At 46.3% G+C, this 26403-nt stretch overlaps 1 protein-coding gene across 1 annotated transcript in view; it reads right to left on the bottom strand.

Moving 5' to 3' along the window:
- The window catches only part of LOC131128502 (zinc finger SWIM domain-containing protein 6-like), a 62800-nt gene that overhangs the window by 15656 nt on the left and 20741 nt on the right, over positions 1 to 26403 (bottom strand). The window contains exons 3-9 of the mRNA XM_058071404.2: positions 5315 to 5671; positions 5026 to 5174; positions 4577 to 4727; positions 2632 to 2811; positions 1270 to 1440; positions 1037 to 1183; positions 810 to 956 (exon numbers count right to left, since the gene is read on the bottom strand). Of these exons, the coding sequence (XP_057927387.2) occupies positions 810 to 956; positions 1037 to 1183; positions 1270 to 1440; positions 2632 to 2811; positions 4577 to 4727; positions 5026 to 5174; positions 5315 to 5671 (1302 nt within the window). The remainder of the gene's footprint in view (positions 1 to 809; positions 957 to 1036; positions 1184 to 1269; positions 1441 to 2631; positions 2812 to 4576; positions 4728 to 5025; positions 5175 to 5314; positions 5672 to 26403) is intronic.

Here is a 26403-nt window from a genome sequence, read left to right as displayed (position 1 = left end):
TTGCCCTTTCTTGTGGTTTGGAATGTAATGGGCAGCGAGAATTTCTTGATATTTCAGGCTGTTGATGTTGCCATCCACTCTGCAGATCTCTCGCACACCCCCATACTGGATGTATCCCCAAACCATGATTTTTCCTCCACCAAACTTGACTGTTTTCTGGGTGAATCTTGGGTCCATGCGGGTTCCAACAGGTCTTCTGCAGTATAACCCGCATGGACCCAAGGTCAAGGTGCTCCAGGATTGGCCAGCCCAGTCGCCAGACATGAACATTATTGAGCATGTCTGGGGTAAGATGAAGGAGGAGGCTTGGAAGATGAAGCCGAAAAATCCTGATGAACTCTGGGAGTCCTGCAAGACTGCTTTCTTGGCCATTCCAGATGACTTCATCAATAAGTTATTTGAGTCATTGGCAAGACGTATGGATGCAGTCCTCCAAGCTCATGGAAGCCATACACAATATTAATTCTTTTTTCCAAGGTACAATGACTTTATGTTCTGATGTTATTGTAGCATATTTGTGTATTCAAAATTAAGTATATGTATTATTTCTAAATTTTTTTGTATGCGACAAGACTTTTGTCCAAGCAAAATCTGACCTTTATGTCCTAATTAAATGATAAAACTCAATGAATGGTACAAAACTTTATTTTGATATAAAAAGCATAATCTAGAGGGATTTGCCTTTCATATAAGTCATTTCTGATTCCAATTGAGCAACTACAAGTCAAGTTATTATTTGTTGTTCCTACAACTTGGATAAGCGACAAGACTTTTGTCAGGGACTGTATGACCAGTATTATTCGCAGTACCTGAGAGGTCCAAACAGGTATTGGATCCCTCCTCCCCCACTCGTCCCGACTCGGTCAAGGTGCTGAAGAGAGTGCCGATGGGATCCAAGGGGTGTCCCACCCAGCCCTCCATGTTGGTGATGGAAGTGTGGCCCTTGTGGAGCAACTCTGAGAGGAACAGAAGCGATCATCTATCAACATGGAAAAAAGGGATATTTCATTTGGGATTCAAAATGATGACGCCTCACCTTTCTTGTGCCTGCGGAAGTGCTCCAGTTGCCGCTGCTGTTGCCGGCGTAACGTGTTCACCACGGCGATGGCCAGTCGAAGGGCTTCTCGGGGGTAACCGTGGGAACGCAGCGCATCCACCCTGGCGCAGGCTGTGGGGACGTGCTCTGATGGAGAGGGGAAGAGGCAAAGTTCCTCACATCCATTCAACCTAGTGTATTTCTACACTTACTGTACAAGCGCACTCACTCACCGTGCCACAAGGGCCAGCCACGTGAGTCAAAGAGGGAGCCCTCCTGGTTGTCGTGGTAACAGTAGTTGGCGTAGAGGTCGCTGTCAATTATGTGCTGCAGGTGTCGGTCCTGCCAGTGCAGGTCACAGGCCTCGATGGCCCGTGTGAACACAGTCCTATGGGGTCGCATCTCTGCAGAGGAGGATGACATCAGCAAGATGCTTGTTAGTCGGAGTTCAAAATGGACTCCTAATGCCTAGCTAACGAATGAGATGCTTCATTTTTCCCAGCCAATCCGTGGATATTGATGGTTTGAAGTAAAAGTGAAAGCACTAAAAGTAGTAGTACGATATGTGATCAGGGAGAGTGGGTGTTCTGGCTAAAAAGGAAGATGACAGCACATCTACCAAACATGGGGACTGAGCGACCAGAAGAGAGCCACTCGTGTTGCCTCCAGCATGTCCTAGGTCTGCCCTGAGGCCTCCTCCTGGTTGGGCATGTCCGGAACACCTCACCAGGGAAGCATCCTGGAGGCAGTTGAAAGGTACCTGGCTGGCGTCTACCGGGGACGGGATCACTCTGGAGCTAAGCCTGGAGGGGAGGCTCCAAGGTTAAAGGAGCAATATGGGGCCGACCCGCTACCCACGGGGGACAAAACAGGGGTTTCATTGCAATGTGTGCAAATGAGGTTTTACTCTAATATGCTTTATTTGCACGTACCGGCATGTTGACTGATATTTCACTTGCTTTGTGTTCATTCATTCATTCATTTTCTACCGCTTATCCTCTTTGGGCGAGAGGTGGGGTACACCCTGGACTGGTCGCCAGCCAATCACAGGGCACATATAGACAAACAACCACTCACATTCATACCTATGGACAATTTGGAGTCACCAATTAACCTAGCATGGAATGTGGAATGTGGGAAGAAATCGGAGTACCCGGAAAAAACCCACGCATGCACAGGGAGAACGTGCAAACTCCACACAGCGATGGCCAAGTCTGGAATTGAACTCAGGTCTCCTAGCTGTGAGGTCTGCGTGCTAACCACTCGTCCACCATGCAGCCCTCTTTTGGTAATGGTTTAATTTCATTTGAACATGCATCAGATTACAATTGAGTGCATCACATAATCAGTTCACAATTCCACATGTCCAAAAGGAGTAGGAAGAAGCAAAGCTTATTAAATCCTACCCTTCCATCTGGTACTGTACAATCAGTAACTGTTACATTTGTTCACTTCCCGCTTTCCCAATATAGTTTAATATTTTTGGTTGTGTTTTTTTTATTTTATATATATATATTTTTTTGTCACATGCCGAAGTACGAGGTTATATTTTGTGTTCAGAAACCCCCAAAGTTGAAAGTATGTGATTGACCAACCTTGGTTGCCATGGGCACCCTGAGGCAGCGAGTGGGTGAGGTTGGGCAGCTCGTTGCCGTGGTTTCCATCCTCCCAGGGGCACACGTCCACGCTGTTCCACCTGCGCAGCTGCCGCAACCACGACGACTTCTGCTCCGCCTTGCAGTGCGGGTTCAGTACAATGCACATCCACAGGGCACCTGGACCATGAAACACGGAGCCTCCATCAGAACTAAATCTTGGGGGGGGGACTTTCAAAGAAGTGCAGCACTGCTTTCTTATATTGCACATTTTGTAACCCACAAAAACTTCCCGAGGCAACACAGACTGCGCACACATCACTTTGGAGTAAATTGGAACAAACAGAATATGAAAAATGGCTGAGTCTCTTGGGTTATGAAAACACTCTGGGATTTTCGCTCAAGACTGAAGGAGATGTGCACTCTGTGCATGAAGAAGTTGGAGCGAAAGGGCAAAGACAAGGACGGGACAAGAGCCCCGGTAAAACGGGAGTGAAACATAAGAGTTCTGAGGGGGGAATCAGTAAATGACAAATACAAGAGCAAAGAAGGAGCTGATGTGGACGAGGAGACATGAGAGGACAAGCGAGCTGCGGGAAGACGAGGAGCTGCAGCTCAGGAAAAAAACGTGAAGACAAAAGAGTGAGGAAGAAGGCGAGAGGGAGAGAAACGCAGCAGCATTCAGCCAACATCACAGGGAGCGATCAGGACTCTGCAAGAAGGGGTTTGAAGTGTTGACTTCAAAAGGAAGCCAATGCACACGCATCCACTTCCAAAAATACGCGAAATGAGATCATCTTGTGTCCAAACGGAGTGCAAAACCAGACCAAAAGGAGAGAAGAAATCATTGTCAACAACAAGAGTCCGAGACATGACGACAACAAAGGATGGATACAACATGGCGGCTCACATTTGTACACGACATCAAATAACACCTGAAGACAACATGTTCGCTATGTTTGGACAGTGTGTTGCAGCCATGTTTGTTCAAGTCATGTTCCAGCATGTGGACCATGTTTGATGAGGATGTCGCAGAATGTTTGAGGAGTATTTATTGTAGCATGTGGGCCATAACATAGGAGTGTGATGCTGAATGTCCACCATGTCTGAGGAATGTCTTACAGCATGTCAGCCATGTTTGTGGCCCGAGTTCCAGCCATGGATATGAGATAATGTTACAGCATGCCGGCAAGTGTGCGCAGCATTTTGCTGCATGTCAGCCACGTTTGAGGTGTTACATGTTATGTGTTATAGAGTGTGTTGTAATAATAATAATAATAATACATTTTATTTGTATAGCGCTTTTCAGAGTACTCGGACACTTTACAGTGAAGAAAAAATAGAGTTTAGTAAAAAACATAGTAAAAGATGCATTAAAATACAACATCCATACATTCATTCAGAGCTAACACCAAGGCTAAAATCGGAGCACAGCAGTCAGGTATAAAAAGTTAGACATTAAAAACTGATTTAAACAGGTGGGTTTTTTGTTGCTTTTTGAAAGTGGGAAGGTCGGGGCAAGCACGGAGTGAATGGCGCAAAGAGTTCCAGAGGGTGGGGGCAGCGATGGAGAAGGCTCTGTCTCCCCAGGTTGTAGCATATGTGTCTGCGGAATATGTTGCAAAATGTCCACCGTGTATGTGGAGCGTATCGCAGCCATGTTGAAGCTCTTGATCACCCATGATTGTGGAATGTCATGCAGACAACCGTGACATTTCTTTAGTCAAATGTTAAAAAGAAGAGTGATAATTAAGCCTTGTGTGTTATAAAAATGATGAATGATGAAATTGATGAGGAAGCTGTAAATATGTGGACTAACACACAAACACGTTCATGTGCGCCTTTGTGGTGTTGTCTGGGTCCCATCATCCACCTTGTTGAATGTGTTGCGTGACTGTGCATACTGTGTGTGTGTTTTAGCCATGTGTGTTTGTGTGTGCCTTACCCAGCTCGTCCCAGAGCTGTCTGTACTTGTCTGTCATGGTGGTGCCTTGCTGTCTCCACAGCGCCAGCCGAGGGTCGGCCATGAACTGTTCTGTGATCAGTGTTAACATCCTCGCTCCGTTGGAGTCACGCATCTTCAGCATCTCTCTCACCTACAGGGGGAGGAGAGAGGGAGACGTGTCATGTACACACACAATAATACTCAGTGGACACACAAAGGAGCTAAAACAATAGGATGTACCTAATGTTGTGGCTTGTGGGTATAAATAACACTTTTAGCTCTGGTTGTGTGCCAGTGTGTGTCTGAGATTACTTCTAGGACAAAGATCTCTTGTTCTTCATGCAGTCAGGTGGTTCTGGGGAGTGAATGATGTGCAACCATGTCTGTCTGGGCTGGTATGTGCTGTGTGGATATGATATGAATGTGGAGCAACGCCAGCCGCTCCTGACCTTGCTGAAGAGCAGGTTGAGCTGCTTGCCCGAGCCGTGGTATCCTCCCTGTGACAGGAAGAGCTTGACTTGCTCCTGAACCTGCTCTTCATCCAGATGCCAGCAATTCTCGTCATCCACGCTGGCACCTGCTGTAGGGTCCGGGGCACCTACATGACATGCAAAAATCTGAAATACTGGGAACAAGTACTCTTATACCAACACGGTATTTTTCCAGGAGTCGAATATTGATCCATGAATAACTGAAATGGGGCAGAATTTTGTCACATTTGCCGCACCATGGACTCACCATGGACCTGGTTGATCTCCGAGTTCTGCGACAAGATCTCATCTGCCAATTTCTGCGCCGTGGGCAAAACCTCGGTGTGGTGTACTGAGATGAGATACTGCACAAACTTCTGCAGCTGGTCCCTGCTCATCTGGAACAAGGTTTCCGAAATGGGCAGGTGCAATTTGACCTGCTCGGGCTTGCGTACCCGGTAAAGTGACAGCGCCACCACGTGGGCGCAGTAGAAGATGTCCTTGTTGCCGCACGTGCACGTTACCGCCGTGATCTTGCAGCGGTCGAAGCTAACGCTGACGCTGCATACAAGTTCCGGAGTGGAGGGCGTGGCGGGGTCCGTTACTGTGCCGCTGAGGTGGAAACCTAGGAGACACAAAATGTCATGGTTAGGCTTATGTTGCATTCATGTTAATTATACAATGAAAACTGCTCATTTTGAAGCCAACAATACTTTTAGGGGTTGAAAAATCTCAGGCCATTATGAGGAATTATGATATCATACATATAAATCCCATAAGACTGAAAAATAGCTTGGATAGCCCATCATTTAATTGCTCCAATGAGACGAGACTACCTGAGCAATCAAGAGATTCTTTTCCCAAACATGTGATGTAAAAATAGTGCATCCCTAATTTTTACGTTAAGGTTATTTTTTATTACACTTGTTAAAATAAATGACTACTTCTTTTTATATTTCACTGAATTAATACCTCATTCATGAAGGTTGAGGATAACCACTTTGTTCCTTTGTTTACATGATTAGCAAACACTTTGGCTCAATGTAGTAAATTAGTATGTGTGTGTGGGGGGGGCTGTTTTTTCTGCACACAAAGAAAGTTTAGCTTCATCCTTGATCAAGTACAGGCATCAAGTCATTGAATGTGTCCTTTTGTAGCAAATTAAATCTTTTAAAAAGTGAAAGACGTGGATTGTGACCTCCAATTAAATGCTTTCACTCAAAAATGGAGGATTTTTTTCCCCCGGCAAATGATGACACCTTCTGATTGGGCAATAGAAATTTGACAACTGTACAAAAACAATTATTCTCCAGCATGGTAGAGTTTAGCGTATGGTAGAGTTTACACGATTGGAAACAAACCGTATCATGGCAAGCTGAACTAAATTGTACTAGGCTTAAGTGAGACATCTGCAATGCATGGGAACAGAAATGAGGAGCATGTGCGGAAGTTGCAGCATGAATTATACAACCCACCCCCCACCCCCCACGTTGTTTGAATATAATGTTTGATCTTATCCCTGACTGCTGCTTTCTGGAGGCGCGGCCGCTTTACATTATGCTGGGATGAATATGAATGAGCAGGGCGGAGTCCCCGGGACTGTATTCTAAAACACACACACACACACACACACACAGGATGAGCATATGAATCAGACACACACACACACACACGCCTAGTCGCAGCATGGGATCATGCATTTATTAATAATGGGAGTGGTTAAGGGGAGGCAGAGAGCGGCTTATGAATGCATTTATGCGCTCAGGAGAGCTGTGTGAAATACGTGTGGAGCAGGCGAAGACATACATCACCTAAACATGTTTATCAAAGGGCTGAGTGCACGCAACGTTGTTATATCAAGCATGTATTAGTGTGCGATATCAAAGAGGCGCCCATTGATGTACGAGGCCAGGGAGGAGTTGAATATTTCATTGCATGCAGATGGAAAGGGGCACGCATGCGTTAGCTAAACAGAGGTCAAGAATAAAAGGTTGTGAGCAACCCCTGCAGGGTGGATGCTAAATGAAACAAGCAAATGGGTGCGCCATTATATATTGACGCAGTGCGAGTTGGTCAACATAATCTGCACAGCTCACCGTGGAGATGAGCATTCCCCCATTTTCCCATTTTCCTCATTGCAAAAGCCAGTTGGCAGTGGGAGGACACGTTTGTTAACAATATTCACAGAAGAAGGGGTTGTGCACGCAATATGGCAGCCGCCTGCATCTGCGCTGATCAAAGCCAGCGACTGCCGCTGTGAGACGGTCGCAGCGAGTCACCTAAGTGGGACAAAAAGGTTTACATGATGCGGCTGGTGGTACAACTGAGGGATAAACCCAGTTTTGTTGTTGTTGTGGAACTACAGTACAGACCAGGCTTTGGACTAACCTCTGCCAGGGTATGAAACTTTGTGGAGGGGCGGGGCTTGGGTCAAGGAGATCTACGTCCCCTTATACCTTATATATTTGTTTTTCACGTTTGTTTACATTGTGTGATCAGGACTCGTTTTCCTTCATTCACCCTTCAATTTCCTTCAGTAAGTGACTATTTTAAGTATGAACGTCTGCAAATTGGACCTCGTTACAGATCATAAGAAGTGGCTCAGCATATATAACACTAATGTAGCCCAAAATCTGTTCAGTAGCACGCTCAGATACTTAATGGCACTCGCCATCCATGCGTCCAATTGACAGGAAATCCATTACAGGATGCACCAAACATTTTCGATTTGAAGGTGCCATATTTCAGGAATGTGTGCCATTTCCATGGGTCATAACTGAACTAACTCGTTCCAAAATTCAACCAGCTATACTAGAGAAATGACCATAGGGTACGGGCAGAGCTTGGCAGCCAAATGTTAGAATTCGCCATGATACTGTTGAAACCGTTTGTCTATATGTGGCCTGTGATTGGCTGCCGACCTCTCCAGGGTGTACCCCACTTCTCGCCCGAAGACAGGATAAGAAGAAGAGGATAAGCGGTAGAAAATGAATAAATGAATGAATGGTTGGCTAACATACAACATTCCCCTCTGTGTTTACCTCTTTCCATATGGTTGTTCACCATTGTAAGGTGGCTTGTTTTATCCCTGAGGAGTTTGAGGGCAGCACGAAAACAGTCTGCTGCAGCAAAGCGGAGACTATGGAGTATCATACTGTGTGTTTATTCGTTATTTTTATTCATATGTCCTAAAATGTTAGACCTTGGGGAATCTGTAGTAGACTAGTAGTGCTTTATTCCACCCATACAGGTACTGGAAATAGTCTGTTGCACCTGCTTTTGTCAATGGAAAAAGCAAGCAGAACTGCAATCAGAGGCAATTCTTTTTACGAGGGATTTTATCGCTAGGTTACCATATATTGTTGTTTTTCATGCATAGTGTTTTGGGAGCATGTGTGTGTGAGACACACTTGTGTTTGAAGAGGAGTCCGGAGAGGGCAATGAAAAGGAGAACATCAAAAACATGTGAGAGGAAAAAAAAGGATACTAATGCAACGACCGAAACAGCTGCACTTTGGTGTTTTTTTCCCCCTATTTCCCCCTTGGGGTGAAATTAACACAATTCTTTTTTGAATTCATCACACATGGAGGATGAAATAGCGATATAACTGATTCAAAAGTCTGTTTTGCTTCGCTCCCTACCAACCAACCACCACCCTCCCTCGCCTTGTTCCCACAGCTCTCTCTCTCTCTGACAGATGGGTAGGTAATGAGTTTCACGTTTCCCCGTCCAATTGCCTGGGCACCAAAAACTGCCCCCCACGCTAAAAATGCCCTTTTAATTTAGCCAAATGCTGAGTACAGGGATATTACTGTTTAGGTACACACACACACCTCCCATGACTGCTGGATGGGTGGATTTAAAACCTTCAACATCTCATGTGCTTGCTATTAAAGAGTCTGGTTCCCACTCCAGTCCACCGAGCCCCCCCCTTTCCACGAGTGGTGCTCAGAACTCCTTTCTGTGCCGGTTCAAGAGGCCGGGCTTGGCTTTCAAAGTAACCACGGCGGCCATTTTTAGAACAAGGCCTCTATGAGGTTGCCCTAGAAACCCCTCCTGGCCACAATGGTGAAATCACACTTGGCCTGCGGCGGCCGAGTGTGTGAAAGAGCGAGGCAGAATGAGCCTATGTATATATATTTATATATGTTCAATTCCCACAGAGGCTTGAGGGACCACCCACACTTTTGCTACATCAAAGCAACACCCACCCTCACACACACACACACCCCCAGATTAGCCCTTCGCGCTCCTCCGTATTGAAATGAAAGTGCTGATAAACCAGCGTGCATTCTCTGGAATCCAGACCAGGGATGGGCATTGATTAGTCAATTCGTGGACAGTTTAGAATTCTGAGTGTTTGGAAATGATGCAATTGAGTTTGCGACCTAAAGAAGACCAGTGACAATACAACATCAGCTATGGGAAGATGAGCTATACTCATAAAAGATCAAAACTAAATACAAGGATGAAGAGTCTTGAACCAGTCATGATGTACTATATATATATATATATATATATCACTATATTGACAGTTACTATGGTGCCCATTGTGTCATTGTATGGTCATATCACCTACGTACTTCCATGCGTGATAAAAAATAAAATTAAATAAAAAAAATGTAACTTAAACTATATTAGGAAAGCAGGGAGTGAACAAATTTAACAGTTACTCATTGTAAAAGTACCAGATGGAGGGGTAGGATTTAATAAGCTTTGCTTCTTCCTCCTTCCATGTTCCTTTTGGACATGTGGAACTGTGAACTGATTATGTGATGCACGTTCAAATGAATTACCATTCATTACCATTACCAAAACCATAAGTCTACCATGCAACTACCGCTCGAGTCTACCGCTTACAAGTTGAATTATTTTCCGGAAAATGGGGGGCGTGTCAGGTAGCCATTGTTTTAAATAACTCCTAACATAAAAACAAATGCAACGAAAGCCAATAGTTTGACACAAAGTCATCTGATGGATACCTGAGAATCATCTTGGTACTGATGAACTTCAGTTTACATACAGTTAAAGTCACTGGTTAATGTGCTCCCTTAAAAGCAACACCAGGAGCACCAAGATTCCCCATGATCCACCCAGACATTACGAAATGTCCATGCTTGTACATGCCAGATTCCCAAGACAGGTGCCTCTAGAGCAGAGGTAGGGAACCTATGGCTTGGGAGCCAGGTAGGGCTCTTTTGATGACTGTATCTGGCTCTCAAGCATTTCTTACCACAATAAACATTTATTTTTGCTAACATTTTAAAGTAAACCATCACAGAAATGACTGTTAAAAATAATATTCAAAATCAACAACTTTCTTATGCATTTTAATTCGTCCATCTATATTCTGCTGCAATACGGCCAACCATATCTAGCTTTCCTGATGATATTTTCCAGGTCAAACACCAAAACTTGATTATTACTGGGTAATGCTGTAGTCTACCTCGGTCATTGAGATGTAAAAAAAACATGTAAATGTAAACTTTCCTCCTTTAGTCAAATAGCTAAAGCTGCAGAACCAAGCCTTCTGACGAAGATGGCCAAAAGAATGAAATACGTCTACGGAGTACGGTGCAAAACTATGCAGCAGCAGAAGTTGTATTAATGGCAACAAGTATTTGATTTATTATTAGACACTGCCCTGCTCACTGGCCACACCCCATTGGCGTGGGGTAGTGTGCCTAGTCTACGTAATTAGAGCCCATTATCTAAAACTGTTGGTCTTACATAAAAATGCACACATTTTATTGCATTCAATGTTTAAAAAAAATGTATATGGCTCTCACAGATACACATTTTAAAATATCTGGCCTTCATGGCTCTCTTCGCCAAAAAGGTTCCCGACCCCTGCTCTAGAGTCACAAATATCGATTTTCAAATATCCTTACTGAGAAGCGCTCGCCCCAGCACAAAAGTGCTCAGTGTTGGATGGACTAAATTAACTTAAGCACCAAACATATATTTCTACAATCGAATTAAGATTCCAAGTCAAAGTAAGAAACTGGGAGAGGACATTAAGTCTATTGGTTGAATTGGGAATAAATGTCAGCTAAATCTAATATGGCATCACGCCACTTTGGACTTGATGTGTGCGAAAAGTCGGGCAACATGACAGATTCCTGTGTGACAGGGAGTCAACAAAGAGAGCAAGTAGATGTCTAATTTACCCTCACACATTAATCAAATTACCTCGTCAGACAGAGGGAGCCAACACAAGTCCCCCTGACTCTTAACTCACTTTTTATGATCCAAAGCCTGTGAGCGCCTGCGGACGTTTTGAAAACAAGGGATTTGACTCTGTGTTGACCAAAGATGGCCGCCTGCTGAAAACCCTCCGGGTTAAAATGACTACTGAACTGGAATCCAATCCGTGTGCTTGTATTTGAAGTGAGAGACCCCTGTGCCGAAAGATCTGAACCCCTACGGAAGAAAAGCAAGGCTTTGCGGCAGGTCGAAGAGAGGTCGAGGAACGTCGGGCAACCTCCCCTCACTTTATAAACGCTGCCTCCGTCCCTCCCAAAGAGATCCCCTCTCATTGCTTCCTTAAAGTGATCTGATTAATAGGCCTACAAATAAGAAGACTTTTCGGAACTTAGCTCCAAGCATGTGTGGTCCTATAAGGAAGCACCCATACAGAGATCGATGCTATCCTGCAGGAGACCTTGCTAGAAGTCTGTGTGTGTGTCCTAGGTGTTACACGAGCTGGAATAACACAGCTGAGCTCCAAGGGCAGCCATATTTATGCCCTGAACCCTCCGGGGAGGGAGAGGAGCCTTTTTTTTTTTCAGATGTGTTTTCATCATCTGGGACATCCATGTATGTCCCCTCTCTCACGATCCCAACTTGCTCATAACGCATAAATTTGCATTCGGGGGAATATTCGGTGAGTTTTACGATCCTGACAGGCAAAATGTACACGCTAATCATCGGGATGGAAGGGAAAGGAAGGGGAGGGGGGAAGGGATCGGCGCTGTCACGAGCTGGCAGTTCAGAAGTGACAAGCCGCCGCTGACTGCCACTTAGTTGCCAAGCGCTACATCCAGAGTGACTTGCAATTTTCCAACTATCACTTTCAAAATGGATTCTAATTCTGCCGGACAGGAGCCTGTCAGGCGGAGCTGCTGTTGCTTCATGTCAATGACTGATCCCAAAAGGTTGCCGCTCTGAAGACTGGCGAACGGGGAATAGATCAGCCAAGCATTCGTTCGGGGAAAACAAGAGTGTTAGTTATCCCACCGTTCATAGGAGTTAAGATTAAGATTAAGATATGCCTTTATTAATCAGAAGGGCGACATGGCGTTGAATGAATGGCCATAAATGCTGAGAAATAATGACCAGCTGACCTGGACTATGATGACTGAAACATGGTAAGCTAGTATTTATACAATATTATGAGCATCCATGTTGTTGCTCACCCATTTGACCAATTTAGTCCTATTGGACGTAACAAGTACAGGTTCAGGATGTTTTGTTCAATCTGGTAGCGATGGTGGCGTTAGCATTGGAATGGCAATACCAATTACTTCTCCAATTATAAATCAGATGTCATTTCAGAATGGCACCCGCTACCGTGTGTCATGTTGGCAGACGTCTCTGGAGGAGCCGGCCACTGCTGATTCCAGCCTCCGAGCTGTACATTAACTTTAGACCTAATAATTAACATTATTGCAATCCATGTGTAAGGTTCATTAGTGTGAATGAAATTACAGCTAGCTGGGAATGGATGTGTGTAATTAGCAGAGGTCTATCCCAGTAAGGCCGCAGCAGCTATAGATGGGAGGTAATGGGATCCATTGAAAAGCCATTGTCTGCTACGCAAGGCCTTGAGTGTCTTTCTAACGACAAAGCTATATAGTGAAGACATTATAGCGCTGGCCAGGCAATGAACTGAGATGATGTTGCCCGCAGTCAGTCAGGCTTAAAGAATAAACAAAGAGTAAAACAATAAACGCGGCTCATCGCTTTGGAATGTGCGTAGGTGTGTGTTTGTCGAGACATTCGAGCACAAGTGTGCCAAAATGACATTTACCGAGCAATTGATTACACATGTGCGGCTCTTGCATCACTTGAACTTTGACCCATAAATCCTACCAAGTTCCAAGGTTCATCTTGAAAGTGGGAATAGACTTTTGTTTAAAAAAAAAAAAAGAAACTAGATAGGCAACAAAGGGTGACTATGAGGGATATTCTAGTAGAGATTTGTTTTTAATTAAGGTTCACTAGTTAGCTTCAGGACGCAGCCAGGCACATTCATTCATTTTCTACCACTTATCCTCACGAGGGTCATGGGGGGTGCTGGAGCCTATCCTAGCTGTCTTCGGGCGAGAGGCGGGGTACACCCTGGACTGGTCGCCAGCCAATCACAGGGCACATATAGACAAACAACCATTCACACTCACATTCACACCTATGGACAATTTGGAGTCGCCAATTAACCTCGCATGTTTTTGGAATGTGGGAGGAAACCGGAGTCCCTGGAGAAAACCCATGCATGCACCGGGAGAACATGCAAACTCCACACAGAGATGGCCGAGGGTGGAATTGAACTCGGGTCTCCTAGCTGTGAGGCCTGCATGCTAACCACTTGTCCGCTCTGCAGCCTACACACACACACACACATAATACACATTAAACAATAAGTCTCCTATAGACACCAGGTGCATTGTCTACAAACACATCTCTAAATAGCAAAAGGTCAACATTAACAGCTGCGGCTGTAGGCAAACTTCTGATGTACTTTTTTTTTTAATGAATGCCACAAGATGGCAGGAGTTTCATTTGACATATCATAAGCGGTCTTTATCTTCCTCTGCATGCGCTTTGAAAGTCGTCGTGTTACATTTGGCGTACTGTTTGACCGTTTTCTCCTTACCGCTATTCCAACATTGGTTCTGTTGCTGCTGTATTCCCCAAAAGTGGCAAAAGAAGTATTTCGAGTGATATTACTCAAACAGCGAACCATAATCAGCAACAGTAGGTGTGGTTTGAGGCACTCAATTAAATGTTTAAACAAGACCGACAGGGGCCGGTCATCTTGTGTGTTATGGCTAATGACTTGTGGACATCCCGTGGGATGTTTCAAATATGCCATGAGTGTGGTCATAGTAAACGTCTCCGGTTCTGAACCACTACAGGAACGTGTTGCACTCAGTAGAAACGTTTTTTTTTTTCCGGAGTTAAGGAACCCACGGGGGTGGGGGTGGGGGGGGTGACTGGGGCGGAGTGTGAAATCAACTGCTTGCACTGGAGTGTTAAAGATTTCGCCTCGATGTCGATATCAGATTGGGACACCCGATACAAATGTTCATATAAAGGAAATAACAGCATCTCCCTTTATACTTTAATTACTGCCTGCTTAGGTAAATAAACACCCCGGCTATAATTATAGCTTTGACAGTAATAATAGAAGTAAGCAATGCACACCGTCTTTATGTGAAGAGGCTCATCTCACAAGCACACGTCTCATTTGAACATGGTTTTACACTTAATAATGTCACTAAACATGCACGTACAGTGTGTATTTCCTTGTTGTTCCTTCCTATTGGACAAATGATGTAAAAATGAACAAAAGGGAGGGCAACTAGCATCTCAGAACATATGCTATATTTATAACACAATATTATATGTCACCTCAACCTGACAAAACAACACAGGCCTACATGCATGCACACACACTGGCTTCTGTGGCTCTTTGCAATCACCCTCCGTCTTCTCTCAAAAAGCTCCTCCTCTCTTTTCTCTCTCTCCAATAATTGGCTAGTCTCCGATTTCCCCCTCCCATCTCTGACAAACACACACACACACCCAACCAGTGTATGTTCCCTAGCCCTAAGCTGACCTGTTGTGTGTACTGACGTCACTTAGTAGACAAGGGGAGGCATCATTCCAGACACACAGTCACACACACGTGCACACACAGGCCCCAGCAGAGAAGAGCAGGAGGGTGGGGTTGCATTCCAGAACAGGCCCACAGACACACATCACCACGCCTGACGAGGGGGAGCATGGGGAGCGCTCAGCTGTAGCAGGTAGGCGGGGCAGAGTGGGGGCGGGGATGGTGGCGGATAGCCAGAGGAGGGGTGGGGAGATAGCAAGGGGAGGGGGGGGGGGTGAAGTGGCAGCGAGCCAGCGTTCCTCTGAGCTCAGCACTTCCCCTTTCAGCTGTAGCCAGCCGCTGCTTTTTGCGTAACGCGCAGCAGGCCCTGCTTGCTGACCGCCTCTTTATTTAACCCCTTCCTTCCTGGACTTACTGGGGTCATGGCGGCCATTCTCCTGCATGCACTTATGAATGTGTATCTCTGTGTGTGTGGCGGGGGGAGCGGGGGATGCATCCACCCCCTCAGTCCCAGCCCCAATATCCCATTATAGCATAGCGCTCATACTTTCACATTATTACCGTGACACAGATGAAAGCACACACACCAGAAAGTCAGTTAACCTTTTCAATAGCAATATTCTCTTACACATATTAGCACGGTAAGAGCTAAATGGTAATGTACTCAAGACTAGCAAAGGTGTTTTTAAAAACATGCACTTTTTCCTATTCTGTTTGTTTTCATATCCAACTACAAAAAAGAAGACTGCCCTTTACACCGTAAAAGCCTTTTTCCCCTTACCAGTATGTCTTCATGTTACGTTTGCTTATCTCCTTAAAGCCGTAGACTTTTTTTTTCAACCTGACCACGCGCTCCCAATGAATTATTTTGCTCAAGAGGCACAAAGATGTGATGATACAACACAAAAAGGCTTTTTTTTCCTCCCTGTTTTTTTGAGAATTTATATTTTGCTGAAAAATACCAATGTTATACTTTTTTTTTTATTAACAGATGAGCGTACTTTTCTTTTGGTGTACACTATGTCTATACAGCCCAAGAACACAATACTCTGATACACAATCAGTGAAAATCATCAAACATGGTCGGTACCAAGACACAAGGCTGGAATTGAAGCGGAGTATTTATTATACATACATTTATTATTGTTCATTTTCTTAGTTCAGTCAACATTAGCAGGGTAAACGCTCGTATGTAATAGAGTCCAGATAAACAACCGTTTTTCTATGCAGTTTAGACCATTATCCATGTGCAAAAATCTGTATTTTTAACCTTGATTTCAAATATTAGAATTCAGTTTGTATATGGTATGCTAGCTGGGATCGTGTGCACATGCAAACACAAGCGACTGCAGGACTCTAAACATGGATCGGTGTGGATCAGATAAAGGCACCCTAAAAAAGACGAAGTGTCAGGGCTCACATTAACCATAGCAGACAGTCCTTGGTGGAAGGGCGGCCAGAGTAGGAGGGAGTGAATTGGTGGGGGGGTGGGGGGTTTTGTGGATGTTAGGGGAGGTGCGTCGCTCTCATGTTTAATACCGCTTGACAGACGTCACACAGCATCTCTCGAGGAGCCGCTGAGTCGGCGTCAAAGCCGCAGCGCATGGCAAATACCTCGGCCACCTGGCGCTTGCGGTCAAGCGAAATAGTGAAGGGAGAAAGGAGCAAGAGAAAGGTACAATACATCTGGTCGATTCTCATGCCTGCGGGCTACTGCTGTAAATATTGATGTTGATGTTAGGACCACTCTCCTAAGGATAAGCTATAAAGAAAAGGGAGGGGGTGTTTTAGATTTAGATGTTAAAAACAATTTTAAAAAAATCACATGCTACACCTCAGCTCGCTCAGAGTGCGTTCGAGGCAATCAATGAGGTGACGTTGGGAGGGTGAAGACTTGGAAACACAACCAAGGAATTGAGGTTGTCTTCCTCTTCCTCCTCCTCTCTGGGTGGTTTGGGTTTCCACTCTCAAGCTAAAAGCAGACATTAAATCCTCCACCCCGTGCACTACACCCTCCCTCTTAAACATCTCCCCTTTCACGCGAATAGACACCCTTTGGTGGCTACTTTGAGATAAATTGGACCCTCCTGGACAAGAGGGGGAGGGAGGTGACAATGCTGGACCCCTAGAGCCTCCTCTTTTCGTGACATCTGTATGTGTCGCCATGACAACTCGCCGCCAGCGCAAGTGTGTGTGCATGCATTTGTACTGCCTTTGTGCAGCATTGTTGGCAATAAAGGCCTACATGGCATTCATTCTCCCCGTAAACAAAAACATGTGTGAACAATTTTTTGGACACACTGCATGCAAAAGCGGCAAAATGTGTCAACACATACACCCCTGCTGTGTTGCCTGTGCTATTATTTTCCTGATAAATAAACCAAACGTCGACCTCTGAAGTTGGAGTGACTTGAAATTTCTCACACGGAAATTTAGAGGGTGTGTGTGGAAAATTTGAGCATGGTTGGTTGAAAAACATGGCTGGTGGGACTTTGCAACTCAGCACTTGTCTCACAATGATAAAACTTTGAGCATATCTGCCTCACCCGTATGCTAGCATGTCTTACAAAACATTTTGACCACAACCCATAGCGTACACGTGCATCATCTAATACTAGTTTGCCACAAAATTGTTATATGTTAATGCACATTAATACAATATAAACAGCTTAAATAATTTTACTGTCTATTAAAATGTATTTGTGTTGTCATGTAATTCAATACACGACAGCACCTTTTGTCCAAACATCTGACAATGTTTAGTCAACATGGAATTAAGTGGCTCGGATTGAAGGTCTAAGGGGGTTAAAGGTCATTATCTAACCTTTGCAATTACCATGACTGTGAATGAAAACGCACATTCACAGACCACAAGAGGAGCCATCACGTCAAACACAAACGGCCTTGATAGTCTGTTGCCGCACGTCTCCACTTCAGCACCCCCCCCCCCACCGTTGAAAAATGGGGGGTATGAACCCGGCGCCATGGCAACCAGAAAGGACGTCAAGGACCTGCGAGTTCACCCGCAAGGATGGAGGCAGAGTGAGATGTTTGTGAGATTTTCTATCCTGTAGGCAGCAGTCAGCATTCACCCATGAAGTAGGTCAGTGAAATTTGCCCAAATTAGGTCAGTGGCAGTCAATGGGGCAGAGTCTGGGGGGCAGAATGGTTTGGGAAGGCCATTTTTGCACTAAGCTAAGGTGTGTTTTGGAAGCTGGATGCGACCTGTGTTTTTCACCACAGTGTGTGCATCTGCGTCAGCAACATACTGTAAATAGTGAGACATCATGGCATACAATTCATGTCATCCATACTTCACCGCTTATCCTAGAACCCAGCCCAGCTCAGCCCGGCTGGCAGATGACTCCCATGGTTGCTACATAGCCAACCCGCTATAAAAAGGTGCATAGTGTATGGACTACAGTTTTTAACTTGAACTTGCTGATATAATCTTCAAACAGCTAAAATAATGCATAAGGCTAAAAATCACCAATTACCTAAAAATGTCATCCAATACTTCCCTACAAGAGAGGAGAAATATGATCTCAGGGAAGAACTAAATTTGAAACACTTATATGCTAGGACTACGTTAAAAAGCCATAGCATGGCATAGTATGTGGAATCAAACTATGGAATGGATTGAGTAAGACCCTCAAACAATGCACAACGATGAGCCAATTCAAGAAACAATACAAGCAGTTGATGTTTGCTAAATACAAGAATGAAGAGTCTTGAACCAGTCATGATGTGCTATACATATCACTATATTGACAGTTACTATGGTACCCATTATGTCATTGTATGGTCATATCACCTCGTATTTCGGTATGGGACAAAAAAATAAATAAAAATGTACAAAAAAAATCAAAAAACCTTAAACCATATTAGGGAAGCAGAAAGTGAACAAATGTAACAGTTACTGATTGTAAAAGTACCAGATGGAGGGGTAGGATTTAATAAGCTTTGCTTCTTCCTACTCCTTTTGGACATGTGGAACTGTGAACTGATTATGGGATGCACTCAATTGTAATCTGATGCATGTTCAAATGAAATAAAACCAATACCATTACCATTCCCCTCCGTGAATCACCACCTTATCGTGGTGGAGGGGTTTGAGTGCCCGAGTGATCCGAGGAGCTATGTTGTCTGGGGCTATATGCCCCTGGTAGGGTCTCCCAAGGCAAACCGGTCCGAGGTGACAGTACAGACTAAGAGTGATTCAGAAGACCCTTATGAACAAAAGCAAGAGGAGGAACCGTACCTCGCCTGGATGTGGGATACAGAGGCCTCACCCTGGAGCCAGGCCCGGGGGAGGGGCTCGCAGGCGAGCGCCTGGTGGTCGGGCCTTCACCCGTGGGGCCCGGCCGGGCCCAGCCCGAAGAAGCTACACGGGATCTCCCCCTCGTAGACCCACCACCTACGGGGGCAAGCATAAGGGTCCGGTGCATTGTGTGTTGGGTGGCGGTCAAGGGCGGGTGCCTGGGCGACCTGGTCTTTGGCGGCCAAATCTGGTTCTTGGGACATGGAATGTCACTTCTCTGGTGTGGAAAGAACCAGAACTTGTGCGAGAGGTTGAGATATTCCGACTAGACATAGTCGGACTCACCTCGACCCACAGTATGAGTTCTGGAACCAAACTCCTTGAGACGGGCTGGACCTTGTTCTACTCTGGAGTTGCTGCAGGGGAGAGGTGGTGAGCTGGTGTGGGCGTATTAATAGCTCCCGGCTTCGTGCCTCTGTGTTGGAGTCAGCCCAGGTGAACGAGAGGGTCATTTCCCAACGCCTTCGGGCTGGGGAAAGGGTCCTGACTGTCATTTGTGCGTATGTGCCAAACGGCAGTTCGGAGTACCCGGCCTTCTTGGAGTCCATCAGGGGGGTGCTGGCGAGCACCCCAGCTGGTGACTCCGGGCACCAGCAATGACAGTGTGACCTGGAGGGGCGTGATTGGGAGGAACGGCCTCCCTAATCTGAACCCGTGTGGTGTGATGTTACTGGACTTCTGTGCGAACCACAGTCTGTCCATAACTAACGCCATGTTCGAACATAGGGAGGTCCATAAGTGCACTTGGCACCAGGACACCCTAGGCCGCAGGTCTATGATCTACTGTGTAGTTGTATCATCAGACCTGCGTCCACATGTTCTGGACTGAAGAAAGGGTTCAGGACAGGTGGATTAGATGGCGGGGGAGGATGCTGGACAGACCCGGAAGACCCAAGCGAGTAGTGAGTGTGTGCTGGGAACGTCTGGCAGAGTCTCCCGTTCGTCGAGTCTTCAACTTTCACCTCCGGCAGAGCTTCACCTGCATCCCGGAGGAGGACCAGGATATTGAGTCCGAATGGGTCATATTCCGTTCCATTGCTGAGGCAGCTGACTGGAGCTGCGGTTGCAAGGTGGTCGGTGCCAGTCGTGGCGGCAGGCCCCGAACCCGATGGTGGACACCAGAGGTCACGGCCGCCGTCAAGCTGAAGGAGTCCTATCGAGCATTGATGGTTTGTGGGACTCCGGAAGCAGCTGAACGGTACCGTCAGGCCAAACGGCTCACGGCTTCGGCGGTTGTCAAGGCAAAAACCCGGGTGTGGGAGGAATTAGGTGAGGCCATGGAACACGACTTTTGGTCGGCCTCAAAGAGGTTCTGGCAAACCGTCCGGTGTCTCAGAAAAGGGAAGCAGTGCCCGGTCCACACAGTTTACAGTGGAGACGGGGGCCTGCTGACCTCGACTGGCGATGTAGTTGGACGGTGGAAGGAATACTTTGAGGCCCTTCTCAATCCCACTGACATACCTTCCATAGAGGAGCAGAGTCTGAGGACACATACGTGGACAGTGCCATCACCGTGGCTGAGGTATGTGGGGTGGTTAAAACACTCCTCAGTGGCAAAGCTCTGGGGGTGGACGAGTTCCGCCCAGAATTCCTCAAGGCTCTGGATGTTTAGGGACTGTTTTGGCTGGCACGTCTCTTCAACATTGCGTGGAAGTCGGGAACAGTACCTTTGGATTGGCAGACCGGGGTGGTGGTCCCCCTTTTCAAGAAGGGTGACCGGAGGGTGTGTTCCAACTATAGGGAATCACACTCCCCAGCCTCCCTGGGAAAGTCTATTCCAGGTTGCTGGAGAGAAGAGTACGATCGTTAGTCGAACCTTTGTTAGAAGAGGTCCAATGCGGTTTTCGTCCTGGTCGTGGAACACTGGACTAGCTCTACACCCTCACGATGGTGCTCGAGGGTGCATGGGAGGTTGCCCAACCAGTCTACATGTGCTTTGTGGACCTGGAAAAGGCATTCGACCATGTCACTTGTGGATCCTTTGGGGGGTGCTCCGGGAGTACGGGATTGGTGGTACGCTACTACGTGCTATGCGGTCCTTGTACAAACGGGGCAGGAGTCTGGTTCGCATTGCCAGTAGTAAGTCGAGCCTGTTTCCGGGCATCTGAGTGTGATGCGTCTGGGATGAGACTCAGTACCTCCAAATTAGAGGCCATGGTTCTCAGTTGGAAAAGGGTGGAGAGTGCTCCCTCCAAGTTGGGAATGAGGTCCTGTCTCAGGTGGAGGAGTTTAAGTATCTCGGGGTCTTGTTCACGAGTGAGGGAAGGTAGGAGCGTGAGGTCGATAGATCAGCGCAGCCTCGGCAGTAATGCTGTCACTGTACCGGACCGTCATGGTGAAAAGAGAGCTGAGCCAGAGAGCAAAGCTCTCAATTTACCAGTCGATCTATGTTCCCACCCTCACCTATGGTCATGAGGTTTGGGTCATGACCGAAAGAAGGAGATCGCGGATACAGGCGGCTGAAATAAGTTTCCTCCGTAGGGTAGCTGGACTCACCCTAAGAGATAGGGTGAGGAGCTCAGTCATCCGGGAGGGGCTCAGAGTAGAGCCGCTTCTCCTTCACATTGAGAGGAGTCAGTTGAGGTGGCTCGGGCATCTAGTCCGGATGGCTCCTGGACGCCTCCCTGGTGAGGTGTTCTGGGCATGCCCAGCCGGAGACACGCTGGAGGGATTATGTCTCACAGCTGGACTGGGAACGCCTTGCTGTCCTCCCGGTGGAGCTGGGGGAGGTCTGGGAAGTCTGGGCTTCCCTACTGAGACTGCTGCCCCCGCGACCCTGACCTGGATAAGCGGAGGAAAATGGATGGATGGATGGATGGACCATAACCATAACTGTCTGTTTGACAAACACTGAGTAGCAGTGTGTGTAACCACACCTTACTTTCCCCCTACCATGCTCGTACTGTAAGAAAACAGAGATGAAAAGTGGCACAGTGGTGATTGGGGGCGGGGGGTGGGGGCGTCTACTGCCATTGACAGTGGAAACGATGTGGTTTAAGACGAGCTGACCAGAGTGGAGCTTCTGACTTCATTTGGACTTGTGATCCAAAAAGAGTGACAAATCCAAACTCCCCCAAAGTCAACATTTTTAAGATGTCACTTTTTCTCTCCTCAAACATCCTTTGTATCAAAAGGCGTGCACATCAAACACCCGTTTTGATTGAGAATGCTTTTGAAAAGCAGTCCAATTCTGTTACAGCGCTTAGGTCTGATTATTTAGCAGCCCTTCTTCCATTACACCTCTTTCTCCTCCATTGGGCCCCCTCCAGCTGTTTGGATGGCTGCTTGCTTGTCATCTGTCGCTGTTCCTCCAAGCTTCCCCTCCTCCCCATTTTCAAGAATCCACATTGGGAAAGTGGATTGTTGCCGATAAACGGCGGAACACAGGCCTCTTTGAAGTATGCACTGAGTTCTGAATGTGCTTTTATCATCCCCGCATGTCAGTCAACAAGAGGAACCCAAAAGGAAACTTTTTTTTTTTTGCTGCACACCCACTGCATTCCTCTTTGTGCATACACAAACAACCAAAATGGCAACAACAGCGAGAGTGGGCTGGATAATAATCCACAAGGTGCTTGCCTACTTCCACACCAGAGGAGTATGTCTGTGGGGTGTTTTCCCGAACACTGTCATCTCTGTGCAAAGGGGGAGGAAGTGGAAGACCACAGACAGGTGTCTTCTACGTGCATGAGCTCGGACCTCCACCTAATCCCACAAGCCTGCAGCCTCACTCTGACAGCCACTGAGATGGCAAGAGGAGGAAAAGGAGAAGGAGGAGGGGTGTGTAGGAGGGACAAAAGCTCCATTCCCTGGGCAGAAATCAAACTCGGGGGGGGGGGGGCCCTGGCTTGCCAGGAGATGTGACAAGGCTCCCTTCGCTGCTTTCCTCCCCCGCCCCCTGCTGCCAATCATGTGTCACATGCTTTGCACTCTCGCCCAATGCACACATTTGTGTTTGTGCCAGGGCCGGTGCTGTCTCGGCAAGTTAAAGAGACATAAAAAAAGAAAGTGAGCAGACAAAGAGACACATGAGGAGCCGGAGAGAGAGACCCGAATGTGTGAGCTGAATGTGGCTTGGAGTGAAGCGAGCCACAATGAGTTACAGTGACTAACGTTACCAGCCAGGGAGAAATGCCTGGCCGGAGCGGCTGGGTATGGGAGCCAGAGAACTGAACTGCAGCCAACTTGGAAGGAGTCTCGGTTCAGATAAGTTGGGCTTGGACCAAAGGGCCCAGCCACAGCTTGTCAGCAAAGGGAGGAGGGAGAGACATGCTTATGGGCAAAACAGAGAGAGGACGGGATGGTTGGAAGGGGTAACCACTGAGAGTCAAGCCGTGCTGGATTCAAGTCTCAGAGGCAGGGCCATGGCTGAGCTGGGGCGGCCGAGAGAGAAGCCAGGGCTGGAGGCCAGAGGAAAAAAAGGAAAGAAGGAGGGGTGGCGAGGAACAGAACTGGGGGAGACTGAGCGAGGCTGGAGCAGGGTTGGGGCCAGAGCCAGAGCCAGAGCCAGAGCCAGAGGCCCCCAGCTTTAGATTTAGTCAGCTGTTCCCCTGGCCAGCAGCTGGAAGGACACAGAAAGGGAAAGCAAAGGGAGGTGCCGGGTGAAAGGGGGATAATATTAACAGGGAAATGGAAAGTAGAGATGGAGGACAGTGGAAAAGCCATTAGATCCCTAAGAGTGCAAAAGCAGGACAAAGCGCAGACAGAAGGTGGTTGAGCCTCACTGGCTTTGCAACCAGTCTTCCCCTCCTCCATCATCCTTTTCCTCCTCCTCTGCGGACAGTTGTGCTCCGGCAACAGGCCTGGTGTTCATTGCAAACGACCCGCATCCGTGACCCTGAGCACGCTCCAAGATCCAAAAACTAACAGGTGCCACATACACACTCATGCGAAGCCAGCACACATGACATGAAAACTGCGAGGAGGAGGCGGAAGAGGAGGAATATAGTGAGGGCGAGAGCACAAATCCGTCCAAAGATTAAGAGACATATTTTGTTTCAAGGAAGCGAGTCAAGTGATGGTGGACTACGAGCCAATGTTGGCAAAAGCACTCTATGACCGATCATATTGCCTTCAAATGGACGAGGCGTCAGGGATAAAAATCATTTTGGCCGTGTGTTAGAGTGACTCAGCGCTTGCACTTTGCAGGTGCGCAGAGCGCGTGCATATATATATATATATATATATATACACATATATATACAGTGAAGAAAATAAGTATTTGAACACCCTGCTATTTTGCTATTTCTCCCACTTAGAAATCATGGAGGGGTCTGAAATTTTCATCGTAGGTGCATGTCCACTGTGAGAGAGATAAACTAAAAAGAAAAATCCAGAAATCACAATGCATGATTTTTTAACAATTTATTTGTGTGATACAGCTGCAAATAAGTATTTGAACACCTGAGAAAATGAATGTTAATATTTGGTACAGTAGCCTTTGTTTGCTATTACAGAGGTCAATCGTTTCCTGTAGTTTTTCATCAGGTTTGCACACACTGCAGGAGGGATCTTGGCCCACTCCTCCACACAGATCTTCTCTAGATCAGTCAGGTTTCTGGGCTGTCGCTGAGAAACACGGAGTTTGAGCTCCCTCCAAAGATTTTCGATTGGGTTCAGGTCTGGAGACTGGCTGGGCCATGCTAGAACCTTGATATGCTTCTTACGGAGCCACTCCTTGGTTTTCCTGGCTGTGTGCTTCGGGTCGTTGTCGTGTTGGAAGACCCAGCCACGACCCATCTTCAATGCTCTGACAGAGGGAAGGAGGTTGTTCCCCAAAATCTCACAATACACGGCCCCAGTCATCCTCTCTTTAATGCAGTGCACTCGTCCTGTCCCATGTGCAGAAAAACACCCCCAAAGCATGATGCTACCACCCCCATGCTTCACAGTAGGGATGGTGTTCTTCGGATTGTACTCTTCATTCTTCTTCCTCCAAACACGCTTATTGGAATTATGACCAAAAAGTTCTATTTTGGTCTCATCTGACCATAAAACTTTCTCCCATGACTCCTCTGTATCATCCAAATGGTCATATGCAAACTTAAGACGGGCCTTGACATGTGCTGGTTTAAGCAGGGGAACCTTTCGTGCCATGCATGATTTCACATCATGACGTCTTAGTGTATTACCTACAGTAACCTTGGAAACGGTGGTCCCAGCTCTTTTCAGGTCATTGACCAAGTCCTGTCGTGTAGTTCTGGGCTGATTCCTCACCTTTCTTAGAATCATTGAGACCCCACGAGGTGATATCTTGCATGGGGCTCCACTCCGATTGAGATTGACCGTCATGTTTAGCTTCTTCCATTTTCTAATGATAGCTCCAACAGTGGACCTTTTTTCACCAAGCTGCTTGGTAATTGCTCCGTAGCCCTTTCCAGCCTTGTGGAGGTGTACAATTTTGTCTCTGGTGTCTTTGGACAGCTCTTTGGTCTTCGCCATGTTACAAGTTAAAGTCTTACTGATTGTATGGGGTGGACAGGTGTCTTTATGCAGCTAACGACCTCAAACAGGTGCATCTGATTCAGGATGATACATGGAGTGCAGGTGGACTTCTAATGGGCAGACTAACAGGTCTTTCAGGGTCAGAATTCTAGATGATACACAGGTGTTCAAATACTTATTTGCAGCTGTATCACACAAATAAATTGTTAAAAAATCATGTATTGTGATTTCTGGATTTTTCTTTTTAGTTTATCTCTCTCACAGTGGACATGCACCTACGATGAAAATTTCAGACCCCTCCATGATTTCTAAGTGGGAGAAATAGCAAAATAGCAGGGTGTTCAAATACTTATTTTCTTCACTGTATACACACACACACACACACACACACACATATATATATATATACGTATACATACATACATATATATATATATATATATATACACATACACACACATATATATATATATATACACATACACACACACATATATATATATACACATACATATATATATATATATATATATATATATATACACACACACACACACACACACACATATTTATATATATATACACACATACATACATACATATACACATACGTACATATACACATACATATATGGCACCTTAATGAAATGGTGTGGAAAAAAGCGTTACTAGGATGTGTACTGTATATGTGCTGTGCAGTAATCCCTCGTTTATCGTGGTTAATTGGTTCCAGTTTAATTTCTGCCGAGTAGG

The sequence above is a fragment of the Doryrhamphus excisus genome, linkage group LG3 (genome assembly GCF_037039965.1).
Source record: "Doryrhamphus excisus strain RoL-2023G ecotype Guam linkage group LG3, RoL_Dexc_Guam_v1.1, whole genome shotgun sequence".
Classification (NCBI taxonomy): Eukaryota; Metazoa; Chordata; class Actinopteri; order Syngnathiformes; family Syngnathidae; genus Doryrhamphus; species Doryrhamphus excisus.
Note: the sequence above shows the minus strand (reverse complement) of the source record. Positions and strands in the feature narration are given on the sequence as shown.